A 16,721-nucleotide genomic window follows, 5' to 3' on the forward strand; every position below is an offset into this window, starting at 1 on the left:
TTTGCTTTCGTGTTTGTTTTATCCTTCCGCCCTTCGCGAAGGGTGCCCGGTGTGATTTTGTTTCGCGCTTTCGCTTTCCGGCAAACGCGGGTTTATCGGTAAGGATTCCGCACCGACGTACAGCACTACACGTGGCACTAAGCCGCCCCACTAGGGATGGCACCGCACACTATCACGGTCACGGTCGCGAGCGCAAATGGCGAACTGTCGGTAGCGATGGCGGCGATGAGCAGTTATTCTGCTTGGCACGGAAACGCCACGGACGGGACCCAAGCATGATCCACGGCATCGACTGCACGCGTTCCCGGTCAGGCCCGTTTGCGAACCTCGAAGTTCGGCGGCGTGGTGTCCTCCAACCGAACGGAAGCAGTAAACTCGCGAGACTGAACTCTGTGGCGCTTTGTTTTGGTTTTTCGCGCTCTCTTATCATACCGTGGGGCGAGTGAGGCCGGACCAGTGGAGAGTACAGGGATGGTATCGCTGTCATCCGTTGATGAGTCCACCACTCGTTTTCATAGCTAATATGCGTTACTACCGTAAAGTTTTGAGCGTAAATGACCTTATATTATTATTATTCTGACTTTAAAGTAGTTTGAGAAGTCTTATGCTAGCAAACTTTATTTATGCACATCGAAATATTGAGTGTATACTACAAGTACAGCAAGGTATACTATTGCTACATCGAACCCTGCACAACTCATTTAGCGGTCTCTCTTTCTCGGACTCTCTCACGATGCGCTCACTCTCATCATCTCTCACTTACTTTCTCTCGCTCTCTTCGATCGGTTCCCGCGAAGAGAGATACCGTACGCGCAATGTTTTGGTACATCCCATGAGAAAAATCGCTTTAGTTTGATAGTGATATGATCTAAATTTTAACCAAAACGAATCATATCCTGGAATTTCTTGTTTGAATACGTATTTTATAAAATGATTGCTTTTGTTCGCAGGATATAACAATAAATTCAATGTAAAGCAGTTATAAAATATGCAAATTACAATTTGCAATGTTGTAAAATTTAACTAGCTTTATTACGCACAATGAAATGAAACCTATATTTTTGAGTTCAACAAAAGCACGCATATGATCTGCCTAAAATTCTTTATGTTCTTTCCTGTAATTTTCAAACTTTCATACTGGAAAAACTATATTGGACAAAAGCGTGAAGTACTAATGGCGTGAAGTACGTTTATGTTAAAAGTGCTTGTTTTTTTTCCAACCATACGAAAGAAATATTTTATAACTGTAATATTGAAAAGTCATGTGCATTATGAAAATTATGATAGGTGAAAGACTACCATCATGTATGTTTACTAACCATTTACTCTCGAAGAATAAAAAAAACTTCGTATTTCTTATTCGTTTTGATACTTTGGTTATTGTTGTAACGCTATAGTTATATGTTATAGTATAGAGTTAACAAATCAAAAATCAAATTTAAATAGTTGAAATTGCACTCCAGCAGTTTATTTCATATGTCATGTCCATTATGAACTTAATAAATAACTGGTACAGAGTATACTAGCTGATTTGAAACTCTGATATATGATAACCGAAATAGGTAAATTGAACAAATGTAAATAACTTAAGATAAAATTTATTTTTCTCATTTAGAATTGCTGCTCACAAAGCGGTATGCACGGAATCTACGGCATCTTGTTTTTATGACATGAATGCAGCAAAGCATTTCCAAGATATTGTTTGAAAAATATTATTCTTCTATCGTATATGTTCTTTGGTCTATAGTTTTTGAAGCTATTGTACATTATTCTTGCTGTTTATAAGTATAAAACCCACAAATTAATTCCTATTTGAGTATTTTCCTCGCCAAAAAATTAACAAAACTATTGATGTGTTTTTGAAGCAATACATTCGGGTTAATGTTCATCTATGTGTGACGATCGTTTAATTTTTTATTAAAATTTCAATTGTGTTTAAATTTGCGTTAATTAAATTGAAAGTACATGTAGTTAAACCGCCTCTCATGTGACAACTTACGCGTTTTGAACAAAAGATGCCATTATCCTTTTGACGTTTGTTATGTCAAAAATTATAGGTGCAAATGGATGTGTGTGCGTGTGTGAAAAAAAGGTAAAAAAAGGAACAACGACATTTGCCGCGTTTCGGCCGAGTGTGTGAAAAATCGAATTCTAGCTAATTTTGTTGGCCCCTCGTTGTCCCACTGAACTTTACTTTCAAAAACAAAGTGTCGTAGCGTGTGGCGGTTGTGGAAAATCGCCAAAAAAGAGAGCACTTTCGGATATTTTCGCTGTCGCAAATTTGGCCCCCGGTCCACCTCAGGTAGCAAGCGTAGCGTCGTCGGCTTGGTTGTTTCGTTCACCCCTTCCGGTTGCGGCAAAGTATGGTATGTTGTATTTTTGTACTTGATGGAAGGCTGGACGCAATGCGTACGATAGTTCCGTGTTATTAATGTAGTTTTGTAGTAAACATTGCTGTTTACTGACTGTTCTCTGCCATCCATCTTCATCTCGCTCTGCAAAAACACGCCGGGTCCGGCCCACGACGACCAGTCAAAGATGTCTCGCTACCCGCACGACGCTAAGGTTTACGTTGGTGAGTTAGGTAATAATGCCAGCAAACAGGACATCGAGGAAGCATTCGGTTACTACGGACCGCTGCGGAACGTTTGGGTCGCTCGCAACCCTCCGGGCTTCGCCTTCGTCGAGTTCGAGGACGCCCGTGATGCCGAGGATGCGGTGCGCGGTCTAGACGGGCGCACGATTTCCGGCCGCCGGGCCCGGGTGGAGCTGTCCACCGGTCGGGGCGGGCGCGGCGGTGGTCGTGGTGGACCTCCGCGCGGTGGCGGTAAAGGCGGTCGGTTCCAGTCGGACGACCGCTGCTACGAGTGCGGCGGAAGAGGCCACTTCGCTCGCGATTGCGCACGTTCCGGACGCAGGGGACGCAAAAGGTAAGCTATGAAATCCGGGGGTGGTTCGATTTTTCTGGTGGGTGTTTTATTCGCATCGAAGTCATTCATCTATCGCGGGCACGCCGCAGACCCGCACTGGCGCTACGAGCATCGCTTGTTCGCTTTCTCCAATGAGCCGAGGAAAGCAGAAACGTCCTTCTCTGTACAACTTGTTTAACATAGATCACACGCACAGCCAAACAATGAAAAACAAACAAACAAACTCCTTCCTTATCGCTTCAACCTCTCAACAGTAGCGCCAGTCGAACCGGCGGTACAGCGACAGCGAAGCCATCGCAGGCCGTTCCTCATCGAAGCGACTTGCTATCCATCGTAGCTACTAGAGCCGAAGGAAAGATAGGAATCGATTAAAACCGCGGGCGGCAGCCGCTTCCCCTTGAAACGATCGACCTTGCTTTTTTGCTTGCCACGCAAGGACGAAACCGTGTTTCGACGGGCTGCCGCATGAACCGTCCGACGGGCCGTGGCACAGGGCGAAATTCACCGCCACCTTGAGCATGATCTTCCTCTTCTGTGGCGGCACCGCTGCGCTGCTGCAGGCAGTGTCCTCTGCGTCCTTCTCACGATCCTCAGCGAGTAAACTTGCGCAGTGAGGCTGCTACCGGTGTTCAGCCGGGATCGTCCTGGCGGCCGGTCGTCGTCCACGCACGGCGTCGTTGTTCAGCGAGTTTGGCAACGGTGCGGCCGAGTACTTCCGTTGCGGAGCGTTAGCTAGCTAGCCGGTTGCGCTCGCAACGCGTACAGTCGACGAAGGCATCGAAGGTAGAAAGAATCTTCTCTTCAGCGTCCCTGGGTGGTTTGTTGCGCATACGTGTACGTTCTTCACTGTACATCTAGCACTTCTAGAGCATCTTCCTTTACCTCTGCAAGAGAATCGCGTGAGTGTTTCCGTTAGTTAAGTCATTCAATTTAACATGTTCCACTACTTTCCATTTACTCGTTCTCATTATTACGATCGCGATCGTCGGCAGAAACAAAGCCATGAACGAATGCTGCTGATGGGAGAGAGGGAGAGAAAGGGGGGCACGGTTGTGTGCGGTGTTTTAGCGAAAGCTTGGGATCCATTTTCCTTGACGTGTGCCGGGAGCGAAATCGGAGTGTTGTAAATAAATCTCTAGTCGTTCATTCGTTACGCGATTCTCAACCGAATTGTACCGCAAAGGATCCGTTTTCCTTTGCCCTCGAAGGACGTAACGAGGTATAAACGAACCGTGCAACGATTGTTAACCTTTCCGTAAGCGCGATAAGGGATTAGAAGGATGCATATAGTGCTCTTTGGTGTTTATGATTTCCTTTCTTTTATACTACATTTTACTAAGCATAGAGAACACACACTCCTGCTCAGTTAATATTTCCATCGCTTCTACAATGTACTCATCACCGTATCATATCCATTTTGTTTGTTGATATTGCTCTAAAATGGCCGACAAAATAACGCTTCATTCTTGTCCGATTGGACTTTCTTTTTCATTGCGTCGTCCTGCAACACCTTTTCCACTACAATTCATAGATCACGAAGCCCTCGCTCGCGATCTCGGGAGCTGAGAACTCGTTCGCATAGCTACAGCCGTTCCCGCAGCCGCTCCGTGGAACGCCGCTCGCGGTCGAAGACGACCCCCAAGCGAGGCGCGGCCAACAATCGTTCGGTGAGCCGTGACGTAAGCAAAACGCCACGCCGTTCATCCAGAAGCCCGTCGAGAAGCCGCTCGCGCACGGACAAGCGATCGATGTCCCGTTCTCAGTCTCGCTCGATGAGCCGATCGCGTTCTCGCCATCGCAACGGAGACCACGATTAAGCCGCGGTCGCACGGAAGGACATTTTCTTTTATTTTTGCCGGATCTTCTTCGAATGCTTACTACTCAAACGGGCCGCTCCGGTGGTGGACAACGACAATGATGGTTCACGCTCATATCCGGATCGAAATTCGACCGAAGAACCGCATCATACTTTAACATCTAATTCTAATCGCCTTCGTCGGGCCAACAGCGGGGGGAATACAGCGAGTGGTGCAGACCAAAAGCTTATCCGATACTCAACAAACGTAGCGATGATTTTTCTAATCCGTTTTTAAGACCACCGAGTAAAACAGAACCATGAGGAGAACGCGCTCCCAAAGGATGAGAATGTGAAGGAGAAAGCGGAGTAGGAGGCTATATGATTGTCCTAAAAAAAAAATCGTATCCGACGAAGGCATCTGCCCCACTACTACTAGTGAACGGGTCCTGAGGTGGCTACTAAGGCGAACAGAATCGTCGCAAGTGCCGAATCAGGACAACATAACAATATTATAACAGAACATACAACAACAAGTAAAACAATGACAGGATTTAATGCAATTCTTTAGATACGCGCGAGAGTTCGCTGTAGGTACCGCAAATGCAATTATGGTTTGTATTAGATTTTCTCTTAGGAATTTTGACACTGTATTTCGTAGCAAGGACTACGTGGGTGCATCGATGAACTGAACATACGTAGCAAACGAACGCACCGCCACTGGCGACATTGCAGCGAGACATGAAGGTGGATGTCGGCTTACCATCTTAGCAAAACAAATTCCCATTCTTTTATTATCTCTTACACTGATAGCTCGAACGCATGAAGTGAATTTTCAACTGATGTTCTTCGCGTAATCAGACACATTAAACACTCCCCGTTTACTTGAACAATATCATGGTGTATGATTCTGTGTTTATGATTTGTAATTACATTTTATACTTTTTTTGTCGTGGCGATTAGATAAGTGTTAAGCAAAGAGTGTATGTGAATAAATTTAAATCGATACAGTCTCGAAGCATGGTCTCTGTTCTTGGTGTTTTCTTTTGTCCGAACGCGTAGGGGGTTTTTCGTTTTAGTTTGGCATAAAAATAACCCATTTATTCACTATTTCACATATTGTATGACAAATTGTTTCTTAAGCAATGCTCCCTGGATAAAATTACGCTGTTGTGCCATAAGCACGTGCCACGAAGCTATCGATGCCATGACGTTGAATGGTTACCATTGCAGATGGGGCTGAGTCGGTTGGACTAGTACGATGTAGCCGTACCGATGGTGATCTGGTCGTTTCTCACTACGGATATTCCGGCTCGGTGTCCTCTTCGTCTATTTGAAATATCTTCGTAACGGCTTCCGTGTTGAGCTGCTTCGGCCCTTCGCAGCTAGTGTCCGTGCTTGAGCAGGTCTGGAAAGGGAAGTGGGAGTCTCGTCATCGAAAAGGAGAGCATTTCTCCTGAGGAAACGGTGCTGCTGCGTTCTCACCTGACAGTTGCAGGACTTTGGTTCCATGTACTCATACTGGCGAGCCGCAAGGTCCGCATCCGGGTGGCAATGTCGCAGCAGAGCGACCGCCTTCGTACGTCCGGCATGTACGCAAACTGGATGGTGCGATCGTTTGTACGGGAAGCGCCAGTCGGAGATTTCATTGGAATCGCACCGACCCCAGCAGGACAGAACACTGACGTGATCCCAGCATTCACGCCCCTTGGTGTCCGTTTGCGACACACGGTAGGTGAATAGGCGCTTGTGGCAGCCCAGATGCACTGTTTTGGAGCGTTCGATTAGTTCAGCATCCTGATCCGACGAGGATTCACTCAGAAGTAAGATGACACATACGGCCAAAAGCCACGGTCGACCGTTTATCCCACCGGCCATGATGGCAAGCGTTTCACTTTTAAAATGTTGCCTTTAAAGTTCCGATTGGCCGTATTCTATCACTCACTAACACGAATAATATCCGAAATTGGAAAATCCGTTGTGAAAAATTGAACTTTTGTCCTACAAATTTAGCTTCACTTCCATATCCTCCGGTAACCGATGCCGTCGAGTGGGTAATGCGCGCATTTGAACATGATTCCTGTTTTATATGTCCGCTGGTACGGTTCATCCAATGGAACAGCTCACCTTGAACGTGTCTTGCTCTGGTGTATCGGACATGCGCAACGCTAACGCACGAATCGACGATATATCCTTTCGGTTAAGCAAAAGTGACCACTCATTCAGCCGCGTGAGCGTACGCTTTTCCGATGTTTTCCACATTTCCCTGCCAGAAGGAGATTAAACCCAGGCCACTACATGAACATGGCGGGCTTTCCACTCGAGAACAGCTGATATCCGACCACCACACGCTTACTGCATAGCTTTCGAGCTCTCGAGAGCCGGCGCGCCTGCGGATGCAGTAAAGGAAATGCAAATGCACGGTAATCGGATTTCCACTCAAGTGATCTAAGGACAATTCGAAAATTATTGAAATTCACGAGCCTTGCTATTCTGCTAGCGGACGTTTTCTCGGATATTACTCGTGAGGCGATTTGGAGAGACTTTGAACAGAAATCACAACGAAATTCGAAAACTTTAGCGTGGAAACACGCGTGGAGGCCACAATAGCAAAACACACATAGTCATCCCCCGGGAGATTTGACCACAATGGCGGTCGCCCGGTGGACGGTGCTCTGAGCGAAATTCGAGGTCAAAAACTGCCATCGCACGATTCGGTAAAACCATGAAAACGCGACACGAATTCAGCGTCGGTGTTGGGTAGGTTTGTTGATTGCTCAGAGAGAACTGACGGGGATCAAATCAATTTAATTGTAAATAATAAATCAAAGCCGAGGCGCACTATTGGTGTGGGAGTTTATATTTGGCCAGTGCTTTAAGTACAACAAATATTTAATTTCTTCTACGCACGTGTGTAGCGGCTGAAACAAAGAATGTTGCGTTTTTTTTTGTTAAAACTTTTACATGACTTTCGCACCATATCTATTTTCTTGCAAAATATTAAGCGCCTTCTCCACATCTTGGATTTATAATCACCAATTTGAGCTATGCAATAAGATGATATTTTTGTTGGCAACCTTGCTCCACCAGTGAATTAATGCAGCACATTTGCAACGGATGCTTAGCTGGCTCATGTCCATGCAAATCGGTCTTAATTATTCAAATGTCTTTCACGATATCTTCCATCATTGGGTAAGGACCCGTTTGTCCCAAAGCACTTACAGTTGTATTAAGTTGCTAAGATTCGTGAAATGACTATCTAAATGCTGCTACCTCATTCCAGGATAACCGTACGATTCACGTCATACTATTATTTTTAGCAAACGAACACCGTGTACTCCGGGATGCAACGCTCAGCTGTTTCCGTTAACGGTATTACGAGCCCTTGTCCCTTTTCTTTTTAAAAATCTCACGCCCATTTACTTTAGACGGAAAACTCCGTTCCAGTTTGATCTGCGCATGCCCAACAAGGTATGTTGTGGGAGTTCACCAGCTATAAATTGTGAGCCAATGCTCTTAGCGGTTATCAGTGTTGAAAGTGCTCGCTTTGAAAGTTATCATCAGCGAAGATTGCTCCAATAGTGTACATGATGACGATGAATCGCAGATCCTAAAAGTATACGGGCAATTGATTTGTCCCACCGTTTTAACAGTTACTATCGATCCACTGCTAAAATAGCAAACTGTGCTTGGATACTTATCACGCTTTTGGGCATAGTTGGCAGCCAGCATAAAGGACCGTGCGATCGGAAAAATGTCATGGCTTCGGCTGGTGTCTATAATGTTCTGTGCGATCGTGCTAGTGAAGGCCCGAGAAACCTGGCAAAAACCGGGATGCCATAAAGTGGGTGAGTAGTGGATTGCCGTGAATCAGAAGCGGATGATGTTAATGTTGAGTTTTGACAATTATGCTTGTTGTTTCATGCTGCCCGGTCAGGCCATACACGGAAGATAAGCATTCCGGATTGTGTCGAGTTTACCATCACCACCAATGCCTGTCGAGGATTTTGCGAATCGTTTGCCGTACCGTCGGCGCCGTTTGCCCTCGTTGGTCACAAACCGCCACAACCGGTCACATCTGTGGGACAGTGCTGTAACATAATGGAAACGGAGGATGTGCAGGTGCGAGTGTTGTGCGTTAACGGCATTAGGAATTTAACGTTCAAATCAGCCACGAATTGTTCCTGTTACCACTGCAAAAAGGATTGATTAGAGCTCGAGCGGACCAGTGAGCCCGCAAGTTTAAATTTTCTAACGATGTGAAACGGTAACATAATTTAATCGTTTATTTACCTCTGAGCCACTTGTTTGAAGCCATGAAACAGTTCTGCATCTTATCACTGATCTATGCAAAAGTGTACAAAACGTTATATTCTACCCTATATGCTATGCTTGAGAAATATATATTCAATGGAAAATGAATAACGCCACATCGTGCTGAAATGTGTAATTATTTTATCCGAATGGTTCTAAAAGCGTGCAGTGTAGATTGTAATATCATTTGATTGGAAAACATGAAAGCTCTCCTCCACGCACTACTTGTGCGACATCTCAACGAGGCAACCTATGATAACATTGATCCTTCGAAACCGTTGTTACGGTTGTTAATGGTCACAATGGATGGGGTGCAGTGTAAGGTGACAATTTCAACCACGCTGTAGGGCTCAAAGGGAAAATTCGACGAGGACAAGGATAAGGTGAAGTACTTTCTTGTTTGTTGTTCAACATAGCCCCTGAAGGTGTTCATATGAAGCAACATAATCGGGCTTACGAACATTATCGGTGAACAAGAAGAATAAGTATTTAAGTATCTGTGTACTTCATAGCACGCTTGGATTGCAACGGGTCAGTCGACGGTGACGATCAGGAGGTGATACAGTAGATCTGGTGCTTGAGGACGATTTTGATGACGGATAGTAACATAACCAGGGAGATATGAAGGAACCCTATTTTACTGCGTCGTGTTCATCACAGACTTTTGAAACCCAGAAAGCTACGGCGGCTAAGAAACTACGCACGAAAGGCAAAATATACCGCACGTTGATAACGCTGGTGGCCCTTTACGAATAGAGTCGTAGATCATCTGCATGGAAGACGTAAATGGCTTTTCCGTTTTCGAGTGGTGTAATAGACGTAGCGCGTAGTGGAGATTAATCCAAAATGAAACCATGAGCTTGCTGCGCAGTTGAGAGTACCGAAAATCCTTACGATTACAAAGGCTGGAAGGATTCTATGTTTGTGGAGGATGCCGGTTTCATGGCCAGCCAAGAAAGTGCTTGTTATCAACCTGTTCAGTCTGAGCTGGTCAAAGAAGGAGCAAAAGACACGAAATATTTTAATTTGGTAGTTGCCATAGATACAATATTCTTGAATATAAATTGTATTTAGAAAAGAAATTTTTCTATATTTCTTATCGCAAGCAGTTCTAGGGCTAAGTTCTACAGGTTATTCACGTAGGTAGGTTATACCACGTGGTTGGATTGAGATGATAATAAAATTAGGAAGTATCTGCTAGAATACAGAAGAGAAATTTCATAGTATTTAATCTGCGTGTAGTATAAGTATTTGTAGCTTTTACTATTAATTATTTGTATACTTTCTTTATTTGATATCATGGTTTTTTGCGTGATGTGTAAGTTGCATCGTTGTCCGCAAATCAACATGACCAGAAACTTGACGGGATAGAGCTGTATGTATTAGAAGCTGCAATCTAATTTCAGGATAAGGTCTATTTACGTCATAGTATTATTTTTAGCTATGCACTTGAGAAGCAATTCTCAGCTGTTTTGGCCAGAATGTGGGAGTTCGTCGACTATAAATTGTGGGCTAGTACTCATAGAGATTATCAGTGTTGAAAGTGCCTGCATCAAAAGTTGTAACCAGCGTAGAAACCTACTACTGCACTAGTGGATATGGCAACAATTAATCCCAGATCCTAAAACATACAGACAATTTATTTGTACCAGACCTTCACAGTTTTTATCTATTTCTTGCGTAGCAATTAGTGAATACACGTCACGTTTGAAAGCATAGTTGACCACCAGCACAAAGAAAGGGCGATCGGCAAAATGTCATGGATCCGGTTGGTGTCTATAATATTCTGTGCGATCGGGCTAGGGAATACCCTTAATACGTGGGAAAACCCGGGATGCCATAAAGTGGGTGAGTAGTGGACTTTATTAAAAGAACAGGAAATGAATGATGGAACACTGAAAATACATTTTTTTATTTTGTCTAACCATCCCAGGCTTTAAACAAAAGATAAGCATTCCGGATTGTGTCGAATTTTCCATGATCATCAATGCCTGTCGAGGATTTTGCGAATCGTTTTCCATGCCGTCTTCGCCGCTCGCTCTCGTTGGACACAAGCCACCAGAACCGGTCACATCTGTGGGACAGTGCTGTAACATAATGGAAACGGAGGATGTGCAGGTGCGAGTGTTGTGCGTTAACGGCATTAGGAATTTAACGTTCAAATCGGCCACGAATTGTTCCTGTTATCATTGTAAAAAGGATTGATAAGAGCAAGAGTGGGCAGTTCTGCATCTTATCACTGATCTATGCAAAAGCGTACAAAACGTTACATTCTACTCTATATCCTATGCTCGAGAAATATACATTGAGAGGAAAATGAATGGTCGTGCGGACATGTGTAATTATTTTATCCAAAAGGTTTCATAAGCTTTTGCAGTGCGTTGCATATGTAAATTGCCAAAGTATTTGATTGAGAAACGATTAATCTACAGCAAAGCCTTAACATACATACAGTATTTTGTATTATTATAATTCAAACTGATACTGATACTGTTATAATACATAATATAATACATAAAGCTGATCAAAACAGTAATTTGATTCATTTAAAATTCAAATGTTTCAGGGTTCGAAGCAAAAGGCTGCTTATCACTTGTGCGTTTATAGTAACACATAGTTGAGTTGGAATGGCAAACAACTAACCAAGGTATGTACAACACGACGTTATTGTTGGAGAACAATAACAAAACTGCGTGGTTTCGTTGCAAACACAAACGTATCTTGTGGCGTAGTTTGTTCTGCTCATTATTGAAGGATTACATTATTATGACGAAAAAGAAACCCTTAGGTAAGTGTAAAGCACAGAAGCATTGAATAAATTACTAACGAAGAGATTCATACTTTTCCAAGGGGTTGGACTAAGTCGCGATGAACGGATGCTCATCGTGGTCGGCGAAATCATACAGGAGCTGCTGAAGGCACATCACGAAGGAAAGGATGTAAACCTGAACCGATTGAAAACTCGTATATCTTCAGATTATGGATTAGAATCTGCACCTCGCCTGGTGGACATTATTGCAGCCGTACCACACGAGGCTAAATCTATCCTTCTACCGAAACTGCGAGCGAAACCGATTCGAACAGCGAGTGGTGTATGTGTATCGCAAAAACGGCTTAGAAATTATTAGAGGGTTATTAGATCTTTCCATGCATTTGCTCCCAATTTGTAGATTGCAGTTGTTGCCGTTATGTGTAAGCCACATCGTTGTCCGCACATCAACATGACGGGAAACATTTGCGTGTACTGTCCCGGTGGACCGGATAGTGATTTCGAGTATTCGACACAGAGCTACACTGGCTACGAACCGACATCGATGCGTGCGATTCGTGCACGGTATCATCCTTTCCTGCAAACCCGTCATCGAGTAGAGCAACTCAAGCAGTTGGGCCATTCCGTCGACAAGGTGGAGTTCATTGTTATGGGTGGAACATTCATGTGTCTGCCTGAGGATTACCGAGATTTCTTCATTCGAAATCTACACGACGCCTTATCGGGGCATACGAGCTCAAGCGTCGCGGAGGCGGTTAAGTATTCGGAAAAATCCCACACCAAGTGCATCGGCATTACGATTGAAACGAGGCCTGACTACTGCTTGAAACGGCACCTTTCGGATTTGCTCGCGTACGGGTGCACGCGCCTGGAGATCGGTGTTCAGTCCGTGTATGAAGACGTCGCACGGGATACAAACCGTGGCCACACGGTGAAGGCGACCTGCGAAAGCTTCCAAATGTCGAAGGACGCAGGCTTCAAGGTAGTTTCGCACATGATGCCCGATCTGCCCAATGTCGACATAGAGCGTGACATTGATCAGTTTGTTGAGTTTTTCGAAAATCCCGATTTCCGGGCGGATGGATTGAAGATCTACCCGACGTTGGTCATCCGTGGAACGGGATTGTATGAACTGTGGAAGACGGGACGCTATAAGAGTTACCCACCGTCAACGTTGGTTGATCTGGTGGCTAAAATTCTTGCTCTGGTGCCTCCTTGGACACGTGTGTATCGCGTACAGCGGGACATTCCGATGCCACTTGTCACATCCGGTGTGGAGCATGGAAATCTTCGCGAATTGGCACTGGCACGAATGAAGGATCTCGGGACGGATTGTCGCGATGTGCGTACGCGCGAGGTGGGCATACAAGAGATTCACAATAAAGTGCGTCCTGATCAGGTGGAACTTATCCGACGGGATTACGTCGCGAATGGTGGCTGGGAAACGTTCCTTTCGTACGAGGATCCAAAACAGGACATCCTGGTAGGATTGTTACGATTGCGTAAATGTTCTCCGGACACATTCCGGCCGGAGTTGATCGATAACTGTTCCATCGTTCGTGAGCTGCACGTGTACGGATCGGTGGTACCGGTGAACGCACGTGATCCTACGAAATTTCAGCATCAAGGATTCGGGATGCTGCTGATGGAAGAAGCGGAACGTATTGCGAGAGACGAGCATGGTAGTAAGAAATTGGCGGTCATCTCCGGTGTGGGAACAAGGAACTACTACCGCAAGATAGGTTATGAACTTGATGGACCATACATGTCAAAAACGCTGTAAATGTATGTTAAATGCTAAACAGCAATGGGCATAATGGCACAATAAAAAAGAAACGCTAAACAAATTTTAATTCATCAAACAACTTTTCAAAACAACTGATCTCGTAGCATAATATGTACATAGCTCTCCCACGTCGAGTGAGCATTGGTATTACAGTAGTGCTTCCGGAACGGACAACTGTTCTACGAAATTGTCGAACATGAGATACGATTTAAACAGTTCTAATTCGTCATTTCCACCATGGCAGTGAAGCTGCCCAAGAAACCACAGAAATTCTTTGCAAATTGGTATCATGCCTTCCGCTGCGCATTCGTTAAAGAGCACCGAGAATTTTAACGAGTTAATCTGTAACAGATATCGAAGTATTACATCGATATAGTTGGAACTTGCCACAACGTGATGGGCAAGAATGCGTATGCACAGAAGAATCGGAGCTGCCTGCGATCGAATATGAGGTCTCGTAACGGTTGACAAAAAATTCAAGCATTGTCGAATTATGTGGCCGGAGGAGGCGTGCAGTAATGATTCGGTTGCCATTACGCTATAACATTTGTAGAGCAAACGAAGGCTACTTGGCTGAAGCTCCTTCCCAACAAAGCATTGTGCGATTTGCGTGAGCGTGGTAGGTTTCGATCTGAGGATGGGAGAATGTTGAGATTGTATAATTATTAATACTCTGATACATATTTTTTGCCACTGAATTGGCTTACTCTGTTTCATAGTTGAGAGCGAGTTCCAGTGTTAACATGATGTCTTCGGCGGCTTCATCGATGGTAACTGCCGACAGCAAACGAATCAAAACCTCGACCAGTCCTTGGGAAAAAAGCACCTCACTTCCCTTAGGACTGGAACCGACTATATTCTGAATCGTCCACAGGCACGTTTGTTGTAATGGTCGACAATTGGGGTTTTCGCTGACGGCAATAAGGTATGTGCCGGCGAAGTTGGCAATCTTTTCGCAACATACCTCATCCCCCAGTGACAGATTGCAGAGACATTCCGCGGCCAGAAGCTGCAGATTATAATCGTGCCCCGTTAGTTCCTTAACGATTACATTAATCGCACCGGTGATACGAATGAAATGGGAAATATTTTCTCGGCTTTGCTGAAAACCGTAGCTAAGCCGCACTAGATCCAACGGATCACAACGTTTCCTGCGTTTGATTCGGCCGGCGAGTCCTTTTATTTCCTGCTCGGAAATTGGCTCTATTGCTGCGAACGAATGGTGCAGCTCTCCCAAACCAGCCCGGTTTCGATCGAGCTCTTTCTTACGGTGAGTTTTTTGATCCCATTTCAGTTCATTACGCTTTTGAACGCGAATTTGCTCCAGTAAAGTTGTATCGTCGTTCATTTTTAAACAGTTCCTTTTCAATCGCGCTAAAAAACTCACTTTGTGGACATATTTCACATCAACGTTAACGTCAGTTTCAGATGACATTTGAAACCACCCAAGGTGCAAAGAATATATATATAGGATATTATGTATATTTGATTAAAATTATACACAATGATTTACCAAAAAGGTTGTATGAGTTATTTTTAATGAAAAACAAAAAAAAATGATAACAGTGGCAAACGATGAGTGAAAGCAAAAAAGTTGAGTTGCAAGCCAGAAGTGAGCAAACATTGAGATGATAGTGAGACATATGAGACATGTAAGTGAAAAGGCGGTGAAAAATGAGGGAAAAATAATAAATGAGTGAGAAAAACGGGGCATTAGAAAGTTTGACGAATGTCAGAAAAAAAAGATATTAAGACACTTTTAGGAGACAGAAGCACTGAATAAGTTTTACATATACAGTTCTAGATAATGATTATACTAAAATAATTGCTGATTTAACTGCCTATTTGATCATAGAATTCTTCACAGATTGAGCTTATTCGATAGGTCATATCCTCATCATGGCACTCCGAAATGGCTTCGTTTGCTCCGATGTTGATTTCACATTTCGATGCTGACGAATCCCAAAGGTTAATTGCGAAAACTTTTGTAGGGTAATCAGGTTCTAACATCTATAAACCTAAAGAAGTTTTCTAAAACTGTTGCCCATGCCAACATTCACAACGATGTTATCATATACTACAAAAAAACTCTTTTACAAAATATTTAAACAAAACTTGGACATAGTTAGATTTTGGTCCGTGCTTCAAGACAATTAACACAAATTTGAAAGCATATATTTTATAATCTGACAATTGTATTATAGTTTGAAAATAAAAGTAGTGGTGAAGATCACGCATAAAGAGGCAATACATTTATTCCTCATTTTAAGCAAGAACAAAGAAAAAATGCAATGCTACGTGAGAAGCAATGGCGAAAAAGTATAGCATCTTATTTTTTTTCGATAGCAGTATTTACGTGCTGAATATGATTTATGAATGGAACACGTCTTTTTTCATTTCATCATTGGTTTTTTTATTTTTCACATATCAATTTGTAACACACTCTGTATTCATGTCCAATAATGATGTTTAGTCACTTTCTTCATTTAGCATTTATTGACGTTTGAAATCGCGTTCGTTTCTTATTGGTTTCCCTTTTCTAAAGCTACGCGAAACTTAAAGGTTGTTTTGGATTTTTTTATTCCTTTTCCATGTTTTTTATACAATTTATACAGTACTAATAATTAAGTTAAACAACTTGGATCTGTTTTTGTCGGCATATTCTTTTCTTTTCCTAAGATTATCATATTCAATGTTATAATTATAATTTAAATATTACTATGTTCTCATTTTCGATTCATTCATTGTTGTGCTAGTTGATGCTTCCATTTTCATCTCTTTTTGATGCTCTGATTGTTGTTTCCGGTACGCTACGATCCTAAAATTATGTAATATACCATTACACCAGCCGGCACATGCTCCACAAGTTATGGTAATTAATTAGCACTACTTAATAATAGCTTTAATTGGATTTCAATTCATTTGCTCGAACTAGCAAGCCTTCTATTTTTGCTGTGAACCCTTTGAGAAGAGCTTTCTTTTTTGGCGCAATTTTCATTCCTTCTGGGATATCACTATCCAGCAATGGTTACACAATGGCTAAGTTAACGTATAAACTTCCGGTTTTGTTTTAGTTGATTGCTGTATGAGTTCAACGGCTAAACGATTAATTTTTATATATTCTTT

At 43.3% G+C, this 16,721-nt stretch overlaps 6 protein-coding genes across 7 annotated transcripts; 4 read left to right on the top strand and 2 right to left on the bottom strand.

The window, feature by feature from the left end:
• Nucleotides 1-2,189: 2,189 nt before the first annotated feature.
• On the top strand, nucleotides 2,190-5,737 carry LOC128726415 (serine/arginine-rich splicing factor 7). 2 transcript variants are annotated; one of them, XM_053820224.1, is made up of 3 exons: nucleotides 2,190-2,366; nucleotides 2,446-2,930; nucleotides 4,462-5,737. In XM_053820224.1, the coding sequence occupies exons 2-3, from the start codon at nucleotides 2,539-2,541 to the stop codon at nucleotides 4,745-4,747; spliced, it is 678 nt and encodes a 225-aa protein (XP_053676199.1). In that variant the 5' UTR covers nucleotides 2,190-2,366; nucleotides 2,446-2,538; the 3' UTR covers nucleotides 4,748-5,737. The 2 variants fall into 2 exon arrangements, with proteins under 2 accessions (XP_053676199.1, XP_053676198.1); XM_053820223.1 differs by having other exon boundaries at nucleotides 2,533-2,930.
• Nucleotides 5,738-5,810: 73 nt separating this feature from the next.
• Nucleotides 5,811-6,718, bottom strand: LOC128726417 (thyrostimulin beta-5 subunit). Its single transcript, XM_053820225.1, has 2 exons — nucleotides 6,211-6,718; nucleotides 5,811-6,133 (listed from the first exon to the last, which is right to left on the bottom strand). Exons 1-2 carry the CDS (start codon nucleotides 6,601-6,603, stop codon nucleotides 6,023-6,025), a joined length of 504 nt encoding a protein of 167 aa, XP_053676200.1. The 5' UTR covers nucleotides 6,604-6,718; the 3' UTR covers nucleotides 5,811-6,022.
• Nucleotides 6,719-8,381: 1,663 nt separating this feature from the next.
• LOC128726418 (thyrostimulin alpha-2 subunit-like) lies at nucleotides 8,382-9,141 on the top strand. The gene is made up of 2 exons (XM_053820226.1): nucleotides 8,382-8,573; nucleotides 8,663-9,141. Exons 1-2 carry the CDS (start codon nucleotides 8,480-8,482, stop codon nucleotides 8,932-8,934), a joined length of 366 nt encoding a protein of 121 aa, XP_053676201.1. The 5' UTR covers nucleotides 8,382-8,479; the 3' UTR covers nucleotides 8,935-9,141.
• A 1,652-nt stretch (nucleotides 9,142-10,793) lies between these two features.
• On the top strand, nucleotides 10,794-11,244 carry LOC128726419 (thyrostimulin alpha-2 subunit-like). Its single transcript, XM_053820227.1, has 2 exons — nucleotides 10,794-10,887; nucleotides 10,973-11,244. Exons 1-2 carry the CDS (start codon nucleotides 10,794-10,796, stop codon nucleotides 11,242-11,244), a joined length of 366 nt encoding a protein of 121 aa, XP_053676202.1.
• A 495-nt stretch (nucleotides 11,245-11,739) lies between these two features.
• On the top strand, nucleotides 11,740-13,640 carry LOC128726414 (elongator complex protein 3). The gene is made up of 3 exons (XM_053820222.1): nucleotides 11,740-11,827; nucleotides 11,890-12,131; nucleotides 12,210-13,640. Exons 1-3 carry the CDS (start codon nucleotides 11,806-11,808, stop codon nucleotides 13,590-13,592), a joined length of 1,647 nt encoding a protein of 548 aa, XP_053676197.1. The 5' UTR covers nucleotides 11,740-11,805; the 3' UTR covers nucleotides 13,593-13,640.
• A 102-nt stretch (nucleotides 13,641-13,742) lies between these two features.
• On the bottom strand, nucleotides 13,743-14,943 carry LOC128726787 (uncharacterized). The gene is made up of 2 exons (XM_053820615.1): nucleotides 14,303-14,943; nucleotides 13,743-14,226 (listed from the first exon to the last, which is right to left on the bottom strand). The coding sequence occupies exons 1-2, from the start codon at nucleotides 14,941-14,943 to the stop codon at nucleotides 13,743-13,745; spliced, it is 1,125 nt and encodes a 374-aa protein (XP_053676590.1).
• Nucleotides 14,944-16,721: the final 1,778 nt, after the last annotated feature.

This window comes from Anopheles nili, chromosome 3 (assembly GCF_943737925.1).
Source record: "Anopheles nili chromosome 3, idAnoNiliSN_F5_01, whole genome shotgun sequence".
Classification (NCBI taxonomy): Eukaryota; Metazoa; Arthropoda; class Insecta; order Diptera; family Culicidae; genus Anopheles; species Anopheles nili.